Here is a 23,557-nt window from a genome sequence, read left to right on the forward strand (position 1 = left end):
ATTTTGAAATTATTTCTTCATAGTCACAATTCTGAAGTTAGAATTATGGAATAAATAACAATAATTTATTTATTTCATACTTATGATCTGAATTTCTTCTATAATTATGATTATGGAAGGAATTATAATTATGGGTGAAGTTATCTTTCCTGGGAGAGGAAAGATACAGTAATCTCAGCATGTACAAGTTTTCATTTAAAGTCACAAGACAATTAGAGTGTGTGGATTAGCTTTGTGAGATATTAGGAAAAATTTTGGTGTTAGGAAGGAGATAATAGGATATATTGTTGTATTGCTATTTCAAATAATATACTGAATTTTAATATTTCCTAAGGTTTTAGGAATATCAAAAACCTTATGCCAGTTTTACCCACTAAATATTAGATTCAAAACAATGGCAGAAAATAAATTTGGGGGGGGATACTATACCTCTACTTGCAAGTCTTCTGAATTTTCCTTTGCTGTTCTCACTTTGGCAGCACACATACTGAAATTTCCTTTGCTAAATATGTTAGTAGGAATTTTTATTCCCATTGTAATTGAATACTAATTTAAAAGGATCAATGTTTTCTTTTAAACGTTATTCTAGGAGGGTGATATTTTCATATTATTTAATTCCCTCATAACTATTATTGTTAGGTTACTAAAGCAATCAGATTTAAACTATTATGTTTGTGCTTATAGTCTTTCATATTTAGCAATTATTTCCTGCTAAAAGTATATTGGTTACAATTTTATTGATTGCAATAATTTTGATTGCCTTGTATGTTTTTTTTCTTAATATTTTCTGGGTGTAGAATTCTAGTTCTTTTTCTATTGATATACATTTTCAGCCTAATTCTATTTTCTGTGCAGATGACCTCTCTTTGTCTGAATATGATTTCAAAATACTTTTTCCAGGACTTTATTGTAATTATTTGATCAACAATTTTGGATATTTTTTCTTTTGGGGTCAAACCTGTTGATATTCAGGGGTTACTCTTGGCTCTGCCTTCAGGAATTACTGCTGGTGGTGCTCGGTGAACTATATGGGATGCTGGGGATTGAACCTGGGTCGGCCACGTGCAAGGCAAAGGCCCAAACTTGTACTATCACTCTGGACCAATTTTGAAAAATAATCTTAGTCTTTATCCCTTTATAGTTCTTTCTTGTTCTCTTTATTAACTTAGACCTCATTTAGCATATCCTTGAATGCTTTGCTGCCATTTTATATTTTCTATATTTTCCATTTCAGAACTAATTTCCTGTTATTTACTATTATCACCCTTTTAATGAACTTTATATCTTGAATCTTTTCTTTCATGTAGTAAGAGAATTGACATTTCAGTTATTTTTCTTTTTCTCTTCTAAAAGTCCTATATTATTCTATTTCAAATATGCTTGGTTATTTTCATTATTACCTAAGAAGTTCTCTGCTCACATATTCAAATATATTTAATTTCTTGAAATAGTTAACATTTATATTTTTAACCTTTGATATTACAATACTTAGTCTTTTTAAGTCTTCATTTGTGCGTGTGTGTGTGTGTGTGTGTGTGTGTGCGTGCACGCGCACACACGCATCTGTATGTGTGTTCCCCCTTTTTCTCTGCTGGCTTTTGGTGCCTGGCTTGCTTGTGTGTTTAGTGATTTTTATCAGTGAGCTCATATTCCTTGAAACTTTATCTGTGGGAAATCTATGTGGCCTGAGTTGAAGGTAAGTTTCTTCAGAGAGGATTTATGTTTGCTTCTGCAAGTATTTTTGAATAATAATAGCAATTCCGCATCGCCGATTTACTTTAACTTAAATTCTCTAAGTTTACTCATGTTTTGGGTAAGAATTTGGGCCACATAGGCTCATGTGAATAGCCTTCAAAACTTTAAGCTCTTCATCCATAAACATGGTGAGGAAAAACAAGGTTTTTTTCTGCCCTCTTTCATATAGTGAGTTTACTCTTCATTCCTGTTGTACACGTGCCAGACAGTGAGTTTCTATTCCTACTCTATTCTATGACACTGCAAAGAATTCAAGGTTTCCCCTAGCTCTCTCCAATTATAATGCCATATTTTGTAAGGTGGGGTTCCAACATTTTATGAAGGGATATTCATTATTCTTTTACTAATCCAAGATTATCTCTGGAAATCTATATACGTGTTTTTAGAGACACTAAACTCAGTAGAACTACCTGTATCTTGAAATGAAAAGGTGATTTTAGTGCCATCTTTCATCACAGGATTCTTGTTTTCACTTTTTAAAGTTTAATTGTTCTTATTTGTTTTGTTTTGTTTTAACTTTTGACTTATATAGATACCTAACTCTTCTGTTAGCGCTGCAATGCCTTAAAATGTTGTTTTAATTTTATGCTGTTTTAATAATTTGATTTAATAAGTTAAATTAAAATAGTCATTTATTTTCAAGTATATGTTCTAATATTCTGCCAGCTTGGGATCCTACATTTAGTTCTCATGTTTAAATATCTATGAAGAACAATTTTATGAACATTACACTCAATACAGAAAGAGCATTCGTAGGCAGAAAATTGCTGTTTTATTGCACTATATTCTTTATACATAAGAGATTGTTTTTGTATTGTAATATGAAACCTTATATCTAGAAAATTTTTCTTGTCCTAGATCTTGAAAACAAAAACTTATGATCTCATGCAGACAGACAGAGCACATGCTCCACCACTGGTCTCTATCCCTGGCACACACAATTAGATTTTAAGTCTCTGCCAGTCTTCTTTTTCTTTCTCATTTGCATTTCTTTAGTACAGGACAGTTTAATATAATCTGAAGCATTTAAATAAAAATACCATCAGATAAGCATTATGCAACAGAATCATAGTATGAATCTTCTATTGAGATGATTTTTTTCTTTGCAGTTTTAAGTGCTAAACTTTATGTACATCTTTCTTCATTTAAGATATTTATCAGAATTATACTCTAAAGAATGTTCAAGCATACACATTCTTGTGTGCTTGGGAGAAGCTTCTGCAGAATAAAATTAGGATGGAATTGTTTATGCACTTATACTTTTGTTTGTTTCCAGTGCCTGATAGTGCACCAGAAAATATTACTTACAAAAATATTTCTTCTGGAGAGATTGAGCTATCATTCCTTCCCCCGAGGAGTCCCAATGGAATCATACAAAAATATACAATTTATCTCAAGAGAAGTAATGGAAATGAAGAAAGAACTATAAATACAACCTCTTTGACCCAGAGTATTAAAGGTAAAATTAAATCTAACTCTGATAATATTTATTTTATGTAAACAAAATGTAAGCCTATTGTATCTCTATGTACATATGTATAAGGGAAGGACATTTTATTTTATATAGGGTATAGAAATTCTGATATTTTGCTTAAATAGGTTTTTACAAGTCATATAAAGGAACACTCCACATCATTCAATCTTGTACCCAAATTATTTTATATCATTTTTTCTTTATAGTAGAAACCTATTATCCCAAAGAGCCACTTTTTCATTTTTGGAAGATTATAAACATCTCAGTTTGCTTCTTACTATTATAAAAAGGATATTTTGTATGTCTCTATATTCAACTATTTTTATTCTATGTAGAACTGAAGAAATATACTCAATATCTGATTGAGGTATCTGCCAGTACACTCCAAGGTGAAGGAATTCGAAGTGCTCCCTTAAGTGTACTGACTGAAGAAGATGGTAAGTATTGATCATGGTGGGTTCTGATATGCTTTGAATCTATCACATTCAAAAAGCATGAATATAGAATGAAGGTATTTTATATTTTAAAAAACCCTGCCTTGAATTTCTGTTGTGAGATACACTCCAACATTAAACAGAGATTTCTCTATCCTCATGTAAACTTACTTAGCAAAGTTAAGTGGTAATGTATATACCCAATAAAATTTGATACAAAATACTTTAAAAAAATCTGAAGTTATCGATACCTTGCCAAGTGATATATTCACATGGTGATTTTTTAAGGCTAAAATTATGTTCAAATTTAGGTTTGCACACTATAATTGTTTTATCAAATTTTATATTTTAGAGTTTATACCTTTACTTGCATTATTTTATTTCATTTTTGGAATATTTTTAAGAATACAAGTCAAAATGATTAAAATTTATCAGACTATGGAATATTTACATTATTTTGTTTTAATAGATGTGCTAATTATATTTATTAAACAGTAAAGTGTTTTACATGAAAAATAAAATGACTAAGGATATACTGAGGATTAGACATAAAAAAACCAAAATTACTTGATATTTCATATAAACATTTTAAAACAAGTCATAGAGCTGAGAGATAGTACAGGGGCTAACATGCTTGTCTTACATGCAGTCAACCCCTATCTGACCTTTGGCCTCTCTAGAGGACTCTCCTACCTCTGCCCCAAGCAAAAAGCTGGGAATATCCCCTGAGAACTGCTGGGTACAGCCCCATAACACAAAAACATATGATAAGATAGATATCTTTTGTTTTAATATATTTTTAAAATCAGTGACATCTTTTATACAATTCTTTTTTTTCAACAGTAAAGGTTAGGTTTTACAAAGATGTTAGCAAAGATAACAGCTTTTTTTTTGGGGGGGGGAAATGATTGTTCTCATTAGAGGGAGCCTGTGGTGCTGTCCTCCCATTGTTCATCAATTTGCTCAAGTGGGCACCAGTAATGTCTCCATTGTGAGACTTGTGTTAGAGGTAATGAGTATCAAAACAGACATCTCTAAATACTCTGAATTTTTGTGATATTTTGTAAGCACTTTTATTGTAGTGCTAGTGAAAATAACCCCCAAAATTATAAGCATAGCTGCCACCAATTCTTCTTAGTATTCATCTTATTAGCCTTTTGTTTACATAAAACATTTTCTTTGAAATTGTTGCTATCAGAATAATGAAAACAAATATATACACATGAACTGCAGTTATTCAGAATATAAAAAAATTAAAATTATTGAGTAGCAATTTCTTTGTATTATTGAAAAAATTGGTTTTCATAAGTTGACATTGTTCAAAGAGCCTAGCATTTTTTCAGAATTTCTATTATCTGTATTTCATGTTTAGCTATCACAATGATGAAAATATAAGTAATTTAGGCTCTTTGCAAACATTTTATATTAATATTGCAAAATACTATTATGCATCAACTGAGAAATATCACATTAAATGTTCTAATAGTGAATATAAACTTAAGTAATTTGTTGTATTTTTTTAGTCCTACTCAATGCTGCATAAAATATTTGATATCTTACACTATTATAGCAAAGCTAAAAGAAGATTTTAAACTCTTCATGTTTTACTCTACCATGCATTTTGTAAACCATTCATTTAGAAAGCTGAGAGAAGATATTTTGATATTATTTTACAATCTAATGATGCCTCTGAGATTGAGGAATGCCATTTTTATTTGTGAGATCACTTCAGCTTCTCTCTCAGTATTATGCTTATTAGTTTCCCACTTCTAGTATGTATTAGATGTCCCACCTTTTTGTTGTTTGAGGTGCAATTTTATAGTACATTATACTTGCTTTTACTGTATATTTATTTTTATAATAGAATGATTACTTACCAAGAAGTTTGACCAGTAGGTGAATCATTGTGACAAACCCCTTGTTCTTTTTTTCTCATGAAATATTTTTTTCCATTGAATCACAAAACAGATGTTCTCACACCACCATGCAAAATCTTCTTTTATCATCTCATTTTGAAAGTAAACAGTTTCCCATGCCCGTGGAGAACAGCTCTATATATGATTCATTTACCAGCAAGTCTTTAATAAAATATTTGTGCATTTACAGTTTAACCTTGTCTTCTATGTGCTTAATAAGATCCATTATACTGTACCCTAACTTTCCAGCTCCTGACTCGCCCCCCCAAGATTTCTCTGTGAAACAGTTGTCTGGTGTCACGGTGAAGTTGTCATGGCAACCACCCTTGGAGCCAAATGGAATTATCCTCTATTACACAGTTCATGTCTGGTAAGATTTTTTTTCTTTGTTGGAAATAGTTCTGAGAACAAGAATTAATATGTAACATAATAGGAATGTAGTTTTTCATTTCAGAAAGGGATGCTACATTAGGAAGCTGATTATTAATAGGCAAGTGACTGTGCTTTTATTAATAAATGCATATTTTCAAATGATGTAGATTTTCAAGCATAATAAAATAATATATTGCGATAACTAAAATGAAGTTACATGTTTACCAAATTATACTAAAATTTTCCTTTTAAAAGTAGTCCATCCATGTAACAGCAAGCATATCATTTTTCATTTCTTGAGTTTTATAAAAATAGATATTTCAGTATTACTGTGTTTTAAGTTTCCTTGAGTACAATAGTCAAATAAAATTTCAAATTGATTAAAAATATACTATTCCCAATTAACTTTCCATTGAAATGTAGTGGGTTTTTCTCCCCTTATTATCATTACTATGATAGCTTATTTATGTGCCCGTTGTTAAAAGGATGAAATTCCAAGGCACCGTTCATGTTAATTAAAAATAATGCTGTTATACTGCTTAATGAGAACCCCAAAATAAAAATCCCCACTTTTAAAAGGATTTATAACACAATTAAGCAGCTATGAAACACACTTCCTAAAGGATGTTAAGTATTTCAAGCCAGACAATTCGATTTACACAGTATTTTGGAAAACATGGAACTTCTTCATTTATAAGCGTGATATGGAAGGTCTTATTTAAATGAGAGGCTTGTTTTAAAGAAGTGATTTTCTTTGTTTTGTTTTACTTTGTTTTTGTGCCACATTTGGTGATGTTCAGGGTTTACTCCTGGTTCTGCTCTCAGGAATGACTCTCAATACTCTGGGAACTATATGGGACACTGGGGATTGAACTGGGATCAGCTACATGCAAGGCAAAGCAGTCTCTCCACTGTACTATGGTTCTAGTCCCGAAAAGCTAGTTTTTATTATATTTATTCTCTAAATGAAGATGTTTTCCAGCATGGTACTGGAACAAAGGCAGAGCCGCAGACCAATGGAACAGAGTGGAATATCCTGACATACACCCTCAAACATATGATCATCTAATCTTTGATAAGGGAGCAAGAAATGTGAAGTGGAGCAAGGAAATCCTCTTTAACAAATGGTTCTGGCAAAACTGGACAGCTACATGCCCCCAAAATGGGCTCAAATCTCTACCTAAAACTATGTACAAAAGTCAAATAAAAATGGATTAAAGACTTCAACATCAGACAAGAACCTATTAGGTACATTGAAGACAAAGTTGGCAAAACCCTCCACAACACTGAAGCTAAAGGTACCTTCAAAGATGACACACCACTGGCCAAGCAAGTGGAAACAGAGATAAATAAATAGGACTATCTTAAACTAGGAAGCTTCTGCACCTCAAAAGAAACAAGGACTAAAATACTAAGACATTCTCCAGAATGGGAAAGGATATTCACCCAATACTGATCTTGCAAATGGCCGACTCAGGTTCGATTCCTTCCCGGCAAGCTACCAAGAGTATCCCACCCGCATGGCAGAGCCTGGCAAGGAACACGTGGCCGTGGCGTATTTGATATGCCAAAAATAGTAACAACAAGTCTCACAATGGAGACGTTGCTGGTGCCTGCTCGAGCAAAATCGATGAACAAAATCAATGAACAACAAAATGACAGTGCAACAGTGCTACAGTGCTACTCATCTGATAAGGGGCTGATATCAAGGATATACAAGGCACTGGTTGAACTCTATAAGAAGAAAACATCCAACCCCATCAGAAATGGGGCGGTGAAATGAACAGAAACTTTCTGAAAGAAGAAATGCATGAAAAATGCTCTTCACCACTAATCATCAGGGAGATGCATAACAAAACAACAATTAGACATCTTCTCACACCACAGAGACTGGCACACATCCAAGAGAACAAAAGCAAACAGTGATGGTGCAGATGTGGGGAGAAAAGGGACTCTCCTTCACTGCTGATGGGAATGCCGACTGGTTCAGCACCTTTGGAAAGAAGTATGGGAAATTCTCAAAATATTAGAAATTGAGCTCCCATTTGACCCAGCAATACCACTTCTGGGAATATATCCCGAAATGGCAAAAAAAAAGTATAGTAGAAATGACATCTGCACTTGTATGCATTGCTGCACTGTCTACAATAGCCAAAATCTGGGGAAAAAACCCGAGTACCCAAGAACAGATGACTGGTTAAAGAAACTTGCATCTACACAATGGAATACTGTGCAGCTATTAGAAAAGATGAAGTCATGAAATTTGCATATAAGTGGATCAACATGGAAAGTATCATGTTAAGTGAATTGATTCAGAAAGAAAGGGATGGACATAGAAAGATTGCACTCATCTGTGGAATATAAAGTAACAGAATAGGAGACTAACACCCAAGAATAGTAGAGATGAGGACCAGAAAGTTTGCCCCGTGGCTTGGAAGCTGGCCTCAAATGCTGGGGTAAAAGACAGCTCAGATAGAGAAGGGAACACCAAGTAAAGGTTTTGGGGAGGACCCACTCAGGTTGGGAGATGCTTGCCAGAATGTAGACTGTAGATCAAACACAATGGCCACTCATTTCCTCTATTGCAAACCACAACACTCATAAGGAGAGAAAGAACAAAAGGGAATGCCCTGCCACAGAGGCGGGGTGGGTGGAGGAGTTGGGGTGGGTATGATGGGAGGGATAATGGGAAAATTGGTGGTGGAAAACAGGCACCGGTGGAGGGATGGTTACTCGATCATTGTATGACTGAAATGCAAGCATGAAAGTTTGTAAGTCTGTTAGTGTAACTCACAGTGATTCACTAGGTAAAAAAATGCAAATAAAAAATAAATGAAGGTGTTTTCTACAAAGCTCACTTTATATTTTTCATATATATTTTTAATTATTTGTGCTGAATTGCAATGAGATAGAGAGTTGTAAGGTTGTTTCTGATGGGATTCCAGTCATGTAACATTCACTTCACCCACCAAGATCAATTTAAATTCTTTGCTCACTGCTCTTAAAACTCTAATTCTGGGCTGGAAAGATAGTGCAGTGCGTAAGACACTTGCCTTGCATGGTCATTTTTCCTTGTAGTTACATTGTGTATCAATTGTTTTCAGTTATTAATTTAATAATATGAATAGAATACCAATATATCTATGAACAAGACATACACAAAACTACTAACCTCAAAGAATGTATGTATAAAGGTAAACAGATTGTATATTCATAAACAAATTAGGAAGTCAAGGGAAAGAAATCTGCTTTTGATGAGCTGCTCTAGAAAATCATTGAAGAAGTGGCATTGAATTACTGTATGAATAATACGTAACTCCTGAAGAACTGCAAGAGGGAGGAGCATTGCTTATGCAGATTCTTTGGGGAAATGCAGGTTTTCATCTTGAAAAATAGAAATAGGGTCATTGTTTCTAGAGACTAAAGGCTATACAGTTTGCAAGACTGTATGTCCATATGCTCTAGGGAGGTAATATTATTTCACTACAACTGCCATCAAATTTCATGACCAGTTTTCCTGACGGCTGCATAGAATTACACTGTGTAGATGAGCCATAGTTTCTTTATCCATTTGTCTGTTCTTGGACACTCAGGTTGTTTCCAGATTCTGGTTATAGTGAATAGTGCTGCTATGAACATAGGAGTGCAAATGACATTTCTGCTGTGTGTTTTTGGGCCCCCAGGGTATATTCACAGAAGTGGTATTTCTGGGTCAAATGAGAGATCAATTTATAATTTTTTGAGAAATGTCCATATTGTTTTCCAAAAAGACCGGACCAGTTGGCATTCTCATCTATCTCCCCACATCCACACCAACACAGGTTGCTTTTGTTCTTTTGGGTGTATGTCAGTCTCTGTGGTGTGAGATGATATCTCTTTGTTGTTTTGGTCTGCATCTCCCTGATGATTAGTGATGAAGATCATTTTTTCATGTGCCTTTTGGCCATTCAAATTTCTTCTTTGAGAAATTTTCTATTCGTTTTCGCCCATTTTCTTATGGGATTGGATTTTTTTCCTGTAAAGTTCAACCAGTGCCTTGTATATCTATATCTTTGATATTAACCCCTTATCAGAAGGGTATTGGGTGAATATATCCTTTCCCATTTTGTAGACTGTCTTTGTATCCTGGTTACTGTTTCTTTTGAAGTGCAGAAGCTTCTTAGTTTAAGATAGTCCCATTTGTTTATCTTTGCTTCCACTTGCTTGGTCAGTCTCGTTTCATCTTTGAAGATACCTTTAGCTTCAATATTGTGGGAGGTTTTGTCGACCTTTTCTCCAATGTACCTTATGAATTCTGGTCTGACGTTGAGGTCTTTAATCCATTTGGATCTGACTTTTGTGCATGGTGTTACGTAGAGGTCTGAGCCCTTTTATTTTGGACTTTCCTTGCTCCATTAAGTCATCCATTTCAACTCTCCATCATGCCATGCTCATTTCTATGGACCAGATATCAGGTTCTGTTGCCTTTGGCCACTTCTTCTTTCTTTTTTTTCCAATCCTCCACATAAGAGAGAGATCTGCCTTTCTCCTGACTGACTACATTCAGCATGGTATCCTACTGTTCTATCATTGTAGCAGCAAATTACATGACGTCACCTTGACTTATAATCAAATACTATTCCATTTCATATAAACACACGAGTTTCTTTATCCAGCCATCTGCTCTTGGACACGTGGGTTGTTTTCAGTTTTTAGCTAATGTGAATAGTTTTATTCTAACTGATCAGGGAATTGCATGACTTTTACTTTTCCAGAAGGTGGCACAGTACTCAACATGATTTAATTTTATTAATTTGGCCATTTCCAACGTCCTTAGGAACACCTACTTTATCTCTGCCATGGCTTCATCTGCAGAGGGGCAGAGGAATCCAGGAGTTATTAAGATCTTGCTGGCCAGGGAGCGTGGAACTGGTCCTGCTTCTGTCACAGCTGTCGTTTCTCTTCTTTTGGAACTCAGGTCTAGTGTATCCCCCACTGCCAGGGATCCTCGTGAAGGCAGAGGCAGAGCTGAGGACTGGAGAGAGCAGCAGAGTGCTGTGAACTTGGGGTCTTCCTCCTAGGCATGGCCTGTGTGAGCAGTCCAGCTCCCCTGCACAGGCTCAACAGAATTACGAGCATATAGCCGTACTTTTTATTTTTATGTTTTTGACACTCTTCCCCTCTCAAGGCCTGAAGACTGGACCACCTTCCCTTCCCTCTTTTATCCCCACCTCAGTCTCCAGCCTTCGCGTGTCTTTCTTCACCTACTTTCTGTTTAGGCAAACACGATTCCTCTGCATGTCTTCTTTACTCCAGTCTGTGTAGGTCAGAAGTGTGTGTTTTCCTGAGCAATGAGATGCTATCAAGGTCCAGGCCCTTCTAGTCGAGTAGTTTTTTCCCTTCGGAGCACAAGATAACTCCATCACTGACTTGATCTTAGAAGGAAGTTCAAATCAATTGCATTTCAGAAAGAAGTTTCCTCTTATAAAACCATGTTTGCTTTGTGACAGTAATAAATGCTAGTATAGCATTTTCTTATTCAGTTATAGTGGCAATCATACTTTAAGAGTTTTCAAATCATAACAGCCCTTACATGCCTACAGAAACGGCAAGGAAAGAGATTTCTGTTACAACACACACACATCATCATCATCATCATCATCATCATCATCATCATCATCATCATCATCATCATCATCATCTGGTTGGTCGTTGAATTTCTCGAGAGTTCTCAGTAACATCTCCATTCGTCCTAGCCCTGAGATTTTAGAAGGCTCTCTTTACTCATCCTTTCCAATTAGGGAGGCTCTTTCAGGGTCAGGAGAATGAGACCCAGCATTGTTACTGGTTTTGGCATACTAGTATACTATATACTATATATATATACACTATATACTTACTCTTTTTTGAATTATTAGGGTACAGGAATAGTTTTCTAATATACCGATAAAAAGCTAATTTACTTACTTGAAAGTAGAATTCAACTTGAATTAGTTTAACAATTTTGTTTGTCTTTGATCAGTAAAATTTAACAGTAGTTTCCCTTCTTTGAGGGCGGGTGTTCACAAGTTGTGCTCAGAGGTTTAGGGACTTTTGTCAGTAGTTCTTAATTTAATGTTGAATTTAAGGATTTGGTACAGCTTGAGCCCTGTGATACCAGGCATTTCCTGGAGCACTGTAGTGTGGTGGTATTCTGGGGCCTCCAGTCTGTACCCAGAATCCTCGTGGTGCTGGGGATTAAACTGGGCCCAGTCATATGACTTGCACGTACTTTAACCCCCATTTAAGGATTGTCTTCTTTATTTATAAAACTTCTAAGTGAATACCTTATGTGGTAGAGCTGTAAGAATGTGTAGTAAAGGTGATGCTAAAATTCTTCCTTGCATAAAAATCTTGATTCTTCAATGTTTTACCTTAATAATAACTGTGAAAAATAATTAGGAATTGTTCTGACAACTGTTTGCTAAATTCTCTGGGGATACACTAAATATTAAAGTATTATCTCATAATAACTGGAAGTTAATTGGAGATAAAATGTGCCCAGCTGAAATAATTTTAAAATATCTGTTAAGTAATGTATTAGGATGTCTAATCAATTTTAATGAAGCTCTGTTCAATGTTGCTGTATAAATAGATTTTTTCATGTAACACCAAGCTTTCCAAATGATATGTATGCTAAAAAGTATGCCTACTTATTTTCATCCTAGTTTTTAAAAAATATTTATACTCTATTGTAAATACAAACATTTAATATAGATAAGTAACCAAAGATGCCAGGGATGTTCTCAGGGATCAGAGCAAATGTCTTGCATGTATGAGGTCCTGAATTTTATCATGGTATTGTCTGGCGCTGAACAATGGAATGACCATAGTCCCCACACCGTGACTCTATAGATGTAGCCCTCAAAACAATAGAAATAATTAACAAAAGTAAAAATGAGAATGGAGGCCAGTTTTATTTCCTAACACAAAATGTATAATGAAGATGGAAAAGATCACCTAATGTAGTGTCAGTGGAAGTCATTTGTGAAGATGCGGAGGCAGCAGGAATGAACTGACAGTAGGTTGGTAAGTTACATTGAAGAGATGGAATGTTGGGATCAGATCTTTACTGAGTTTGCTAAAATGTGTATTTCAAATGTTATGACTCTAAATAATAATTATCATCTGCACAGAAAATCTTTGGTAAGAGTAATAGCTAAAAAAAAATTCAAACGTTATGACTCAGTGATCACACTATTCGGAATTTAACCTGCAATATATTATGTTGTATATGTGTAATATATGTATATATATTAAAATTATGGAAAACTGCATAAGAAGGATTGCTGCATTACTTAGTAATAACTAAATAAATTAGAAAGAGAAAAAAGGAGAAACAAATTTTAATTCTGGAAGAATGGCAGAGTAGCTATATTTTTTCTGAAGCATGCAACAATAAAATGATAAATATGATCAATCCATTTAATTAACATGATATGAGGGAAAAAGTCCAAACTTATACCCCTGGGGCTGGGGTAAAACTTGACTTACATCCATCCCATAGCATTGCCAGGAAGCCCGGGATCCCAATGCTGGAGTCCCACCAGGATCACACCTGACTGTGCCAGGTAAGGGCAGGCCATGAAGTGCTGGGAATTGAACTTGAGACCTCCTTATGCAAGGCATGCACCCCCGCCTTTCATCAATCCCCCATCTCCAAACCACATACTATCCATGGACATTAAACACTGTAATAGAACACATCATAATACTGTTATAATATTCTCAAATTCATAGTAACAAAGCAGGAATTTAAAATTAATCAACCACAATCTAAAGAAATAACTGGATAAAGAAGAGACAGCACTGGGGAAGCCCAGTGCGCTGCAGGGCTGTCCCCTGAGGTGGGGCGTTGGAGGGCAGACAGCTGGGGCTTTCTGGGCCTGTAGTTCAGTGGTGTTTCATTCTATGTGGCAACAGCAAGTAGGAGTAGGGATGAGTCGGACCTGGAAACAGCAGGGCTTCTCTTTTCTTTTCCATTCCATTCTTACTTCTGTGACAGTCATCTCTAACACACTGGGGATACATTCGGAACTCAAGCCAGAAGCTGGACTTGCAATTTATACCTCAGACAGTCCCAATCGGAAACTGTACAGGAAAAATGAGCACCCCCTGACAAAAGATAAGACGTATTTATAGGTGACAATTAATAGCACTATTTTATCCCTGGAGTTTATAATCAAAGTTAGATGTAAAAATTTTATATATCCATTAGCACTGTTGTCCAGTTGTTCATCGATTTGCTCGAATGGCACCAGTAATGTCTCCATTGTGAGACTTGTTGTTACTGTTTTTGGCATATTGAATATGCCATGGGTAGCTTGCCAGGCTCTGCCACGCAGGCGAGATATTTTTGGTAGCTTGCCGGGCTCTCTGAGAGGGATGGATGAATCGAACCCAGGTTGGTTGCATGCAAGACAAATACCCTACCTCCTGTGCTACAGTTGAAGTAATTATTAAGTTGGAAGATCATAAAGACTGTGTTCTTAGAGGACTGGCACAGCAGGTAGGGCGTTTGCCTAGCACATGGCCAACCTGGATTCAATTTCCAGTATCCCATATGGTCCTCTGAGCATCGCCAGGAATTATTCCTGAGCGCATGAGCCAGGAGTAACCCCTGTGCATTGCTGGGTGTGATCAAAAAAGCAAAAAAAAAAAAAAAGACTGTGTTCTTATAACTGAAGTACCCTGACATGAGACTAAATTTGTTTTTACCAGGATGCTTTAGGTAATGCCCTTGATTCTACATATTTATGAAATATAATTTGGGTTTTCCTTTTTGTAGGTAGAAATGTACCTGCAGTAATTTGCAGGGATGATTAGAGATAGAAGGCAGCAGATACATTAGAAAATATATATGGAAATAAATATAGAAAGTAATGGACCTAGATTATTCAGGCTAATTCATTTCATGGCACTAGAGATCTAAATATATCGTACTGTTCTGATGACCTGTGACCTATGACAGGAGTCTAGAATTGGTTAACCACTCTGTGAGAAGCTGTCTTTCTCTAAGGGGAATAGTCACTGCATTAAGAGCTCTGAAGTCCCTCTCCTGTGCTTCAGTGAAGTTAAAGAATATATTTCAGACTCCTTCTGAAAAATCATGGCTGGCAAAATTGCTTCTGATTGCTGAACATCTTGGCTCATCCTTCCTGTCTCCATTAGCATCAGTGATACCATGGTTTTCTTGTGATAGGAAGTTTTCCAATTATTTTTCACATTTTAAAATTATGTTTGAAGAGGTTTCACTGTATCACTGTCATCCCATTGCTCATTGATTTGCTCGAGTGGACATCAGTAACGTCTCCATTGTGAGACTTGTTGTTACTGTTTTTGGCATATCGAATACACCACGGGTAGCTTGCCAGGCTCTTCTCTGCGGCCGAGATACTCTCGGTAGCTTGCAGAGCTCTCCGAGAGGGGAGGAGGAATCAAACCCAGGTCGTCCATGTGCAAGGCGAACACCCTACCAGCTGTTCTATTGTTTACACATATACAATGACAATACATCTTTGTATATTTTCTCAATTCATGTTCAAATGTTTTCCCCTTTATGATTCCAGAATTTGGGTGTATTATTATGTTATTATATATTCAGAGGGAAATATCCATTTATTTCTTGGATGCCTTGATTTCTAAAGAATAAAAAGAGATTGCATGATATGTAAATATATATGTTTATGATGCTAATTATAGTTCTTTACCTAAAATCTCATATACTCTGAAATTGATTTGTTCATTTCTTCTCATTATTCTATATTGATGCATCATATATATTATTATAAGCATTTCAAGTGTGCAGTTTATTTCTGGCCTGTAGTTCTGCATTGTGGATTGCAATGTGATTATCAAAGTAAGCCAACTTACCGTCCATCTTCTTACAATTAGTGTTTAATTATACTATTTTATTCTTTTATTAGATTTAATGTTTATCCAACTCCCAGTAATGGATTTCATGGCTTTCAAATCCAAATTTCACTTTTTTCAGCATCACTATATGCACTATATGCACTATATGTTCATTCTTTAGTCTATATTCTATTAATCTATTCCCAGTTCAAAATTATGAACGCTGCACTAACAACAAAATCATATTTTTTTTCTTTTTTGGGTCACACCCGGTGATGCACAGGGGTTATTCCTGGCTCTGCATATGGGATGCTGGGATTTGAACCCAGGTTGGCCGCTTGCAAGGCAAATGCCCTATCCACTGTGCTATTGCTCCAGCCCCCAACAAAATCATTTTAGTGTTAAACTGTTTGGCCATACTGGGTCTTTAGATTTAAAAAATAAAAAAAATTAATTTTAATGAATCACCATGAGTTACAGACTTACAAAGTTGCATGATTACGTTTCGGTCATACGATGTTTGGTTACCCATACCTCCACCTGTGTCCATTTTCCATCACCAGTGTTCCCAGTATCCGTCCCGCCACCCACCTCCTTCTACCGCCCTACCTCTCCTCCTCTGTGACAGGCACATTCCTTCTTTCTCTCTCCTTCTTGATATTATGGTTTGTAATGCAGTTACTAAGAGGCCATCATGTTTGGTCCATAGTCTACTTTCAGCAAGTATTTACTATCCTGAGAAAGACTCCAACCATCATTTACTTACTGGTCCCTTCTCTATCTCAGCTGCCTTTTCCCACAGCACATGAGATCAGCTTCCAAGCTGTGGAACAATTCTTCTGGCCCTTATCTCTACTATCCTTAGGTGTTACTCTCCCATTATGTTTCTTTATATTCCACAGATGAGTGCAGTCATTCTATGTCTGTCTCTCTCTTTCTGACTCACTTCACTTAGCATGATACTCTCCATGTCTATCCACTTATATGTGATTTTTTTTCCCTGGAGTTTTGGCACTTTCTTGGGGAGAATTAAAAGTCATCTGAGTGGCTGGAGAGTTAGCATAGAGTTTAAGACACTTGTCTTGCATGTGGCCACCCTCTGTTTGTTTCCTACGACAGCCATGAATGACCCCTGAGCACAGAATCAGGTTAAAGAGCTTCATCCATAGAGCCCAAATTTCTCTTCCCACAATAATAATAAATTGAGTTGCTTTATGGAGTGGGAATTTATTTTTATTATTTAAAAGAATCTACTTTATGTTACTTTGTAGGACTCCTTTTCAGAAATGCTCAGAGGTTGGAGTATATTGTGAGGGCCTGATGTCTCAGTACTCCGGCAGGGAAAACTGCTTCTGGAACTAGCTGTGTTGCAGGCCACCAAGGGCTAAATTCTGTATGAGATGGGAACCTTTTAGTGTGGCATTGAACTTGGATCTTTGTGCATTCTTGAGCTCTCTCTTCAGAATCTGCAGTGACACTTTAAATACTTCAGTTTGGGGGCTGGAACAATAGCACAGTGAGTAGGGCCATTTGCCTTGCATATGGCCAACGTAGGTTCGATTCCCAGCATCCCATATGGTCTCCTGAGCACCACCAGGAGTATTTCCAGAGAGTGGAGCCAGCAGTAACCCCTGTGCATCACTAGGTGTCACCCAAAAAGCAAAATAAATAAATAAATACTTCAAGCTTTGTGTTTTGTTCTGTTTGTTTTGAGGCCACACCTGGTTAGTGCTCAGGACTTATTCCTGGCTCTGCACTTAAGGATCACTCTTGGTGGGGGTGGGGGAGCCATATGTGGTGATGGGATTTAGAACCCAGTAAGCTATGTGCAAGGTGAGCACCTTACCTGCTATACTAACTCTCCAGCCCCATAAACACTTCAAAATTGTCATTGTAATGAGACGTGAACTCTACCTGTTTTCTTTTGTGTGTTTATAAATCTATTATTTTTAGGGGGCTGGAGCAATAGCACAGTGGGTAGGGCCTTTATCTTGCAAGCTGCCAACCCGGGTTCGATTCCCAGCATCCCACATGGTCCCCTGAGCACTGCCAGGACTGATTCCTGAGTGAAAAGCCAGGAGTAACCCCTGAGCATTGCTGGGTGTGACCCAAAAAAGCAAAAAAAAAATCTATTATTTTTAGTTTTCTTTCTTATTAAATATGAGAAAATCCACAGAATTTCTATAGTAGATACTACTATTCATATATTTATTTATTTAAATTGCTCCAAAGTAAGTGTCACTATGAGTAAACTGTATTACTAGAAATTCACTAAAATCAGCCTAGGAAAATAGGAATGACATATTAACACCAGACCAAATTATTAAATATAATTTGACAGCAAAAGAAGTTTATTTATTGAAGTATAATACTGTTAACTTTTTTTAAAGTGCTTAAGAATAAGTGGTGCCTCAACTGGACAACCACATGCAAAATAATGGGCTTAGACCTTGACCTGACACCATGCACAAAAGTCAGATCAAAATGGATTAAAGCTCTCAACATCAGACCACAAACCATAAGGTACATTGAAGACAAGGTCGGCAAAACCCTTCACAATATTGAAACTAAAGGTATCTTCAAAGATGTCATGCAACTGACCAACCAAATAGAAACAGAGATAAACAAATGGGACTACATTAAACTGAAAAGCTTCTGCACCGCAAAAGATACAGTGACCAGAATACAAAGACAATCTACAGAGTGGGAAAGGATATTCACCCAATGCCCATCAGATAAGGGGTTGATATGAAGGGTATATAAGACACTGGTTGAACTTTACAAGAAGAAAATATCCAACCCCATAAGAAAATGGGGCGAAGAAATGAACAGAAACTTTCCCAAGGAAGAGATACGAATGGCCAAAAGGCACATGAGAAAGTGCTCTACATCACTAATCATCAGGGAGATGCAGATCAAAACAACCATGAGATACCACCTCACACCACAGAGACTAGCACACATCCAAAAGAACAAAAGCAACCGCTGTTGGAGAGGATGTGGGGAGAAAGGGACCCTTCTACACTGCTGGTGGGAATGCCGACTAGTTCAGCACTTTTGGAAAACAATATGGACGATTCTCAAAAAACTAGAGGTTGAGCTCCCATTTGACCCAGCAATACCACTGCTGGGAATATATCCCGGAGAAGGAAAAAAGTATAGTCGAAATGACATCTGCACTTATATGTTCACCGCAGCACTGTTTACAATAGCCAGAATCTGGAAAACACTCGAGTGCCCTAGAACAGACGACTGGTTAAAGAAACTTTGGTACATCTATACAATGGAATACTATGCAGCTGTTAGATAAAATGAAGTCATGAACTTTGCATGTAAGTGGTTCAACATGGAAAATATCATGCTAAGTGAAATGAGTCAGAAAGAGAGAGACAGACATAGAAAGATTGCACTCATCTGTGGAATATAAAATAACAGAGTAGGAGACTAGCACCCAAGAATAGTAGAAATAAGTACCAGGAGATTGGCTCCATGGCTTGGAAGTTGGCCTCACATTCTGGGGAAGAGGCAGCTCAGATAGAGACAGGGAACACCAAGTAAAATGTGGTTGGAGACCATGCACGGGAAGGGTGATGTGTGCTGAAAGTAGACTAGAGACTAAACACAATGACCACTCAACACCCCTATTGCAAACCTTAACACCCAATTTGAGAGAGAGAACAAAAGGGAATATGCTGCCACAGAAGCAGGGTAGGGTGGGGGGAGATGGGATTGGGGGGTGTGAGGGATACTGGGTTTATTGTTGGTAGAAAATGGCACTGGTGAAGAGATGGGTTCTCGAACATTGTATGAGGGAAACACGAGCACAAAAATGTGTAAATCTGTAACTGTACCCTCACGGTGATTCACTAATTAAAAATTAAATAAATTTTAAAGAAAGAATAAGTGGTGCCTGTATTCTATTAATCAAGGTTAATGTATTTCAATGAATTATAGTTTTTTAATGTATTTTAAAATTGAATTAGTAATGCTTAATCTAAAAATCAGTAATATTGGCGATCTCTATTTTTTCCACTTAGGGATAGCTCATTATCAAAATCTATAAATGTAACGGAAACATCACTGGAGTTTTCAGATTTAGATTATAACGTTGAATATAGTGCTTATGTAACAGCTAGCACCAGATTTGGTGATGGGAAAGTAAGAAGCAATATCATTAACTTTCAAACACCAGAGGGAGGTAAGTATATATGGATGAATAAAGGAATATAGGAATAAAGAAATAAAGAAATATTCCATTCATGAAAAAAGGTGTCAGTCTCAAATATAAAAATGTATTGTTAAGCCTAATATATTATTTGCAAATATAAATTTATTTTTTGATCATTTTTTTGTTGTGTTATGGAAAACAACATTTTTTGTTGTGTTGTGAAAAAGTCTGTGACCCAATTCACCACCTGTATCCTGAAAACAATATGGTATCTATTTTATGTGGAGCTTATGATGATTGAGTATATATCTATAAATGCATTTAGCACAGAATTTGGCACAAGAAATTAATGTTTGTTAATTTTAAAATATGCAACAAATAAGCTCTATGCTTTTGATTTTTATTAATTAATTTCAAAATTCTGGATTAAATTAGCATTTAATGTTACATGACCTATTTTGAAAAAAAATTATAGTGTCTTCAAGTAGAGGAGAATAAGTTTGTTCTGGAAGAAATGAATCTACTCATCCATCCTATGCTTCTATATTTCTATGGTCAAGTGCTAGAGAGGTTTTTATCTTATGAATTTTATTTCTTATTTGTAAGTGGTATTTTTTCCTAATTTTTAAAAAGTACTTTTCAAAGGTAGGTGTTATTCAGAAAATTATAAACATGATTTGGAACCACAGCACCATCTATTGTTTAATTGTTTCTTTATAGCACCAAGTGATCCTCCCAAAGATGTTCATTATGTTAACATCAGCTCTTCATCAATACTTCTCTTCTGGAGACCTCCTTCAAAACCTAATGGAATTATACAATATTTTTCTATTTATTATAGAAATAATTCAGGTATTTTTATAAAGGTAAGGCCTAAATCTTTTCTCATTTATTTACAACCTTCAGTTTTTCAGATGATGATACAGATGTGGCTCAATGGAAGAAATTATCTTACAGTAATAATTATGTATTTACAGTTTATAAAATTCTCTGAATGTGGAGAAATGAAGTGGGAAAATGTCAAATACATTTAAATCTTTCTCAAATACATATTTTTTCTTTCAGCTCATATATATTTTATTTCCAGTGCCAGGGATCAAATCCAAGACCTTAAATCTGCAAGGTACATGTTCTACATCCAAGCTCCACTGTCAGCCCTTTATTTAGAATAGATTTATATTTTATATCTATTTACCATAAATAGATCTTTATTTAGAATAGGTTTATATTTTTGAGTCTTTTTGAACTTATTTTTATTAATGTAATACTGGTTTACAAGAGTATAAATGTTTATATTTTAGGGGCACAGTGTTATAACACACCTACCACCAAAGTGCCAATATTCTTCAGTCACAATCTGTTGACATTTTCCATTTTTGATAGCCTCAGTTTAAGGGTTTGTTTTCACCCGGTGTTTTTTCTCTCTTTGCTTTGTTTCTTTTCTACTATCTGAGATCATCCTTCTGACTTGTTGCTATATGGTATAGCTACTCTTCACCCCTGGTTCATCCCTGTTATAGCAAAAGATAAGAATTTCAAATATTTTATGGAGTTAGCAAAACACTTACCAAAGTTTCATCACTGTATCTCTACATCTTAGCTATTGTTTGCCTCTACAAACTTTAATTAATGACTTATCCATGATTTTTCTGTGCTTATCTTTGTTCACAGATAAATAATTGAGAATAAGCATCAAACTACATTTTTAACATGATCTTATTTTTTCAGTATGATTTACTTCTTCAAATCTAGATGTATAATGGGATCTCGTTTGCATCTCTTCTATTTTAGAAAAAACTAGAATCTTTTGTTAAGTAATTTTAAGAATGCTTTTAAGCATGACAGCTGCAAGAGGGCATAGGCTACTGGTGTTAAAACATTTCAGAAACAATCTCATATTGCTTGGAAATTCATCCATGTTTTGTTATTTGAGTTTGTTTTAAAATTAGTGTCAAGATAGTCACTAACAAATTTTCTCTCTTGGATATGGAGAATAGAAGAAATTATCAAAGTGAACATTATTTAGTGAAAAACTGATCTTCTTGTTCTTTGTCCTTTCCTCAGATATTTGTAGACGTCCTGTTACCTCCTTATCTAATTTCAGGCATCTCCTACATATTAACTTCCTTATGTCATAGTAAGATCTCCATCCTCTGAGAGATCCCGTCCTCTGAGACCCTCTGTTACACTCTAGTGCTTCATGGGTTTGGTAATAAATATTGTACTTATTTATTTTTAAAAATGTTCATTTATTTTAGTGAAGCAAGGTAGCTTTTACTGAAGCTTAGAAATATTTGAAGTGAAAGAAAAAAAGGAAGTAAGTGTTTGAGAGAGAATAGGCTTCCCTAGAGTGGAAAAGGATGGAGAGATAGAGAAAAGCAAATGAGATACTTGTTACGAGAGAACCTAGGCCTGCAGAGCAACTCAGTAATTTGGGGGCTGCGCCTGGTGATGCTCAGGCATTACTCTTGGCTCTACACTCAGGAATTACTGCTGCTGGTGCTTGGCAAACCATATGGGATGGGAGGGATTGAACCCAGGTTGGCCATGTCCAAGGCAAACACTCTACCTGCTGAACTATAACTCTGGCTCAGTAATAAATCTTTAATTGCATAAATATATTAGTACAATGACTGACCAGTTTGAGTTTACAGTAAAATGACGTTTCCTTTTACTTTGGTGAAATTTTATCTCTTTCACTTATTGGCAATTCATTATGCTCTTCTCTTAGCTGCTACACACTGTTTTGATAATGGATAATTCCTACACTTTAATTTTTACTCACTTATGATATCATGTCTTCTTAGTGTGCCTGATGTAGCATCGTTATCTTATGTTAAAAAAGGCACTGAATAAATGCTGGTTGAGTAATCAGATTTGAAAGCTTTTACTAAATATTATCTGACTATATTTACATAAGCAAAAGAATAGGTCTTAACTAAATAACTTGCGTGAAGGGATTCATTTTTTTTTAAAAAACAAAGAATGGGTAAAATAATCATATGAATCATTGAGATAATTCCAAGTTTGCTACATGTTGTATATGGTAAGACATCATCAACAGAAATCAGTTATTAGTTATACTTTGTTACTTAATAGTAGTCAAGGTCATCGGTAGTTTAAAATAATCTGTGACAAAAAATAGTAGTATAAAATAATCTGTAACCAAAAAAAATTAAAGCTGCAACCCTGATCGCCTCTACACTGCACATATTAAATGTACCCATTTAATTAAAACTTACACCAAAAAACTACATTATTTTTTGTTTGTTTCATTTGGGGGGACCACACCTGGACACCTGGCAGTGCTCAAGTATCACTCCTCAATCTGCACTCAGAAATCTCTCCTGGTGGATTTGGGGGCCATGTGGGGTGCCAGGGCTTGAACACAGATCTGCCTCGTCCAAGCCAAGTGCACTAATTAATATTTTAAAGAGATTCTTAGATACTTAACGTAACCCAGTTACTCTATGTGTAAAGCAGATGTATTGGAAAATATTAAAATTCACTCATCATAATTTTGTGCAAGATTGCTATATGCTTTTTATTTACAAAATATTGCCCC

The 23,557-nt window shown here is 35.7% G+C and overlaps 1 protein-coding gene across 1 annotated transcript in view; it reads left to right on the forward strand.

Annotated features, from left to right (window-relative positions):
• The window catches only part of PTPRQ (protein tyrosine phosphatase receptor type Q), a 213,419-nt gene that overhangs the window by 46,653 nt on the left and 143,209 nt on the right, over positions 1-23,557 (forward strand). Inside the window, exons 15-19 of the mRNA XM_055118437.1 lie at positions 3,032-3,214; positions 3,565-3,666; positions 5,829-5,949; positions 19,862-20,022; positions 20,713-20,858. Coding sequence (XP_054974412.1) covers positions 3,032-3,214; positions 3,565-3,666; positions 5,829-5,949; positions 19,862-20,022; positions 20,713-20,858 — 713 coding nt within the window. The remainder of the gene's footprint in view (positions 1-3,031; positions 3,215-3,564; positions 3,667-5,828; positions 5,950-19,861; positions 20,023-20,712; positions 20,859-23,557) is intronic.

Source organism: Sorex araneus, chromosome 10 (genome assembly GCF_027595985.1).
Source record: "Sorex araneus isolate mSorAra2 chromosome 10, mSorAra2.pri, whole genome shotgun sequence".
Taxonomy (NCBI): domain Eukaryota; kingdom Metazoa; phylum Chordata; class Mammalia; order Eulipotyphla; family Soricidae; genus Sorex; species Sorex araneus.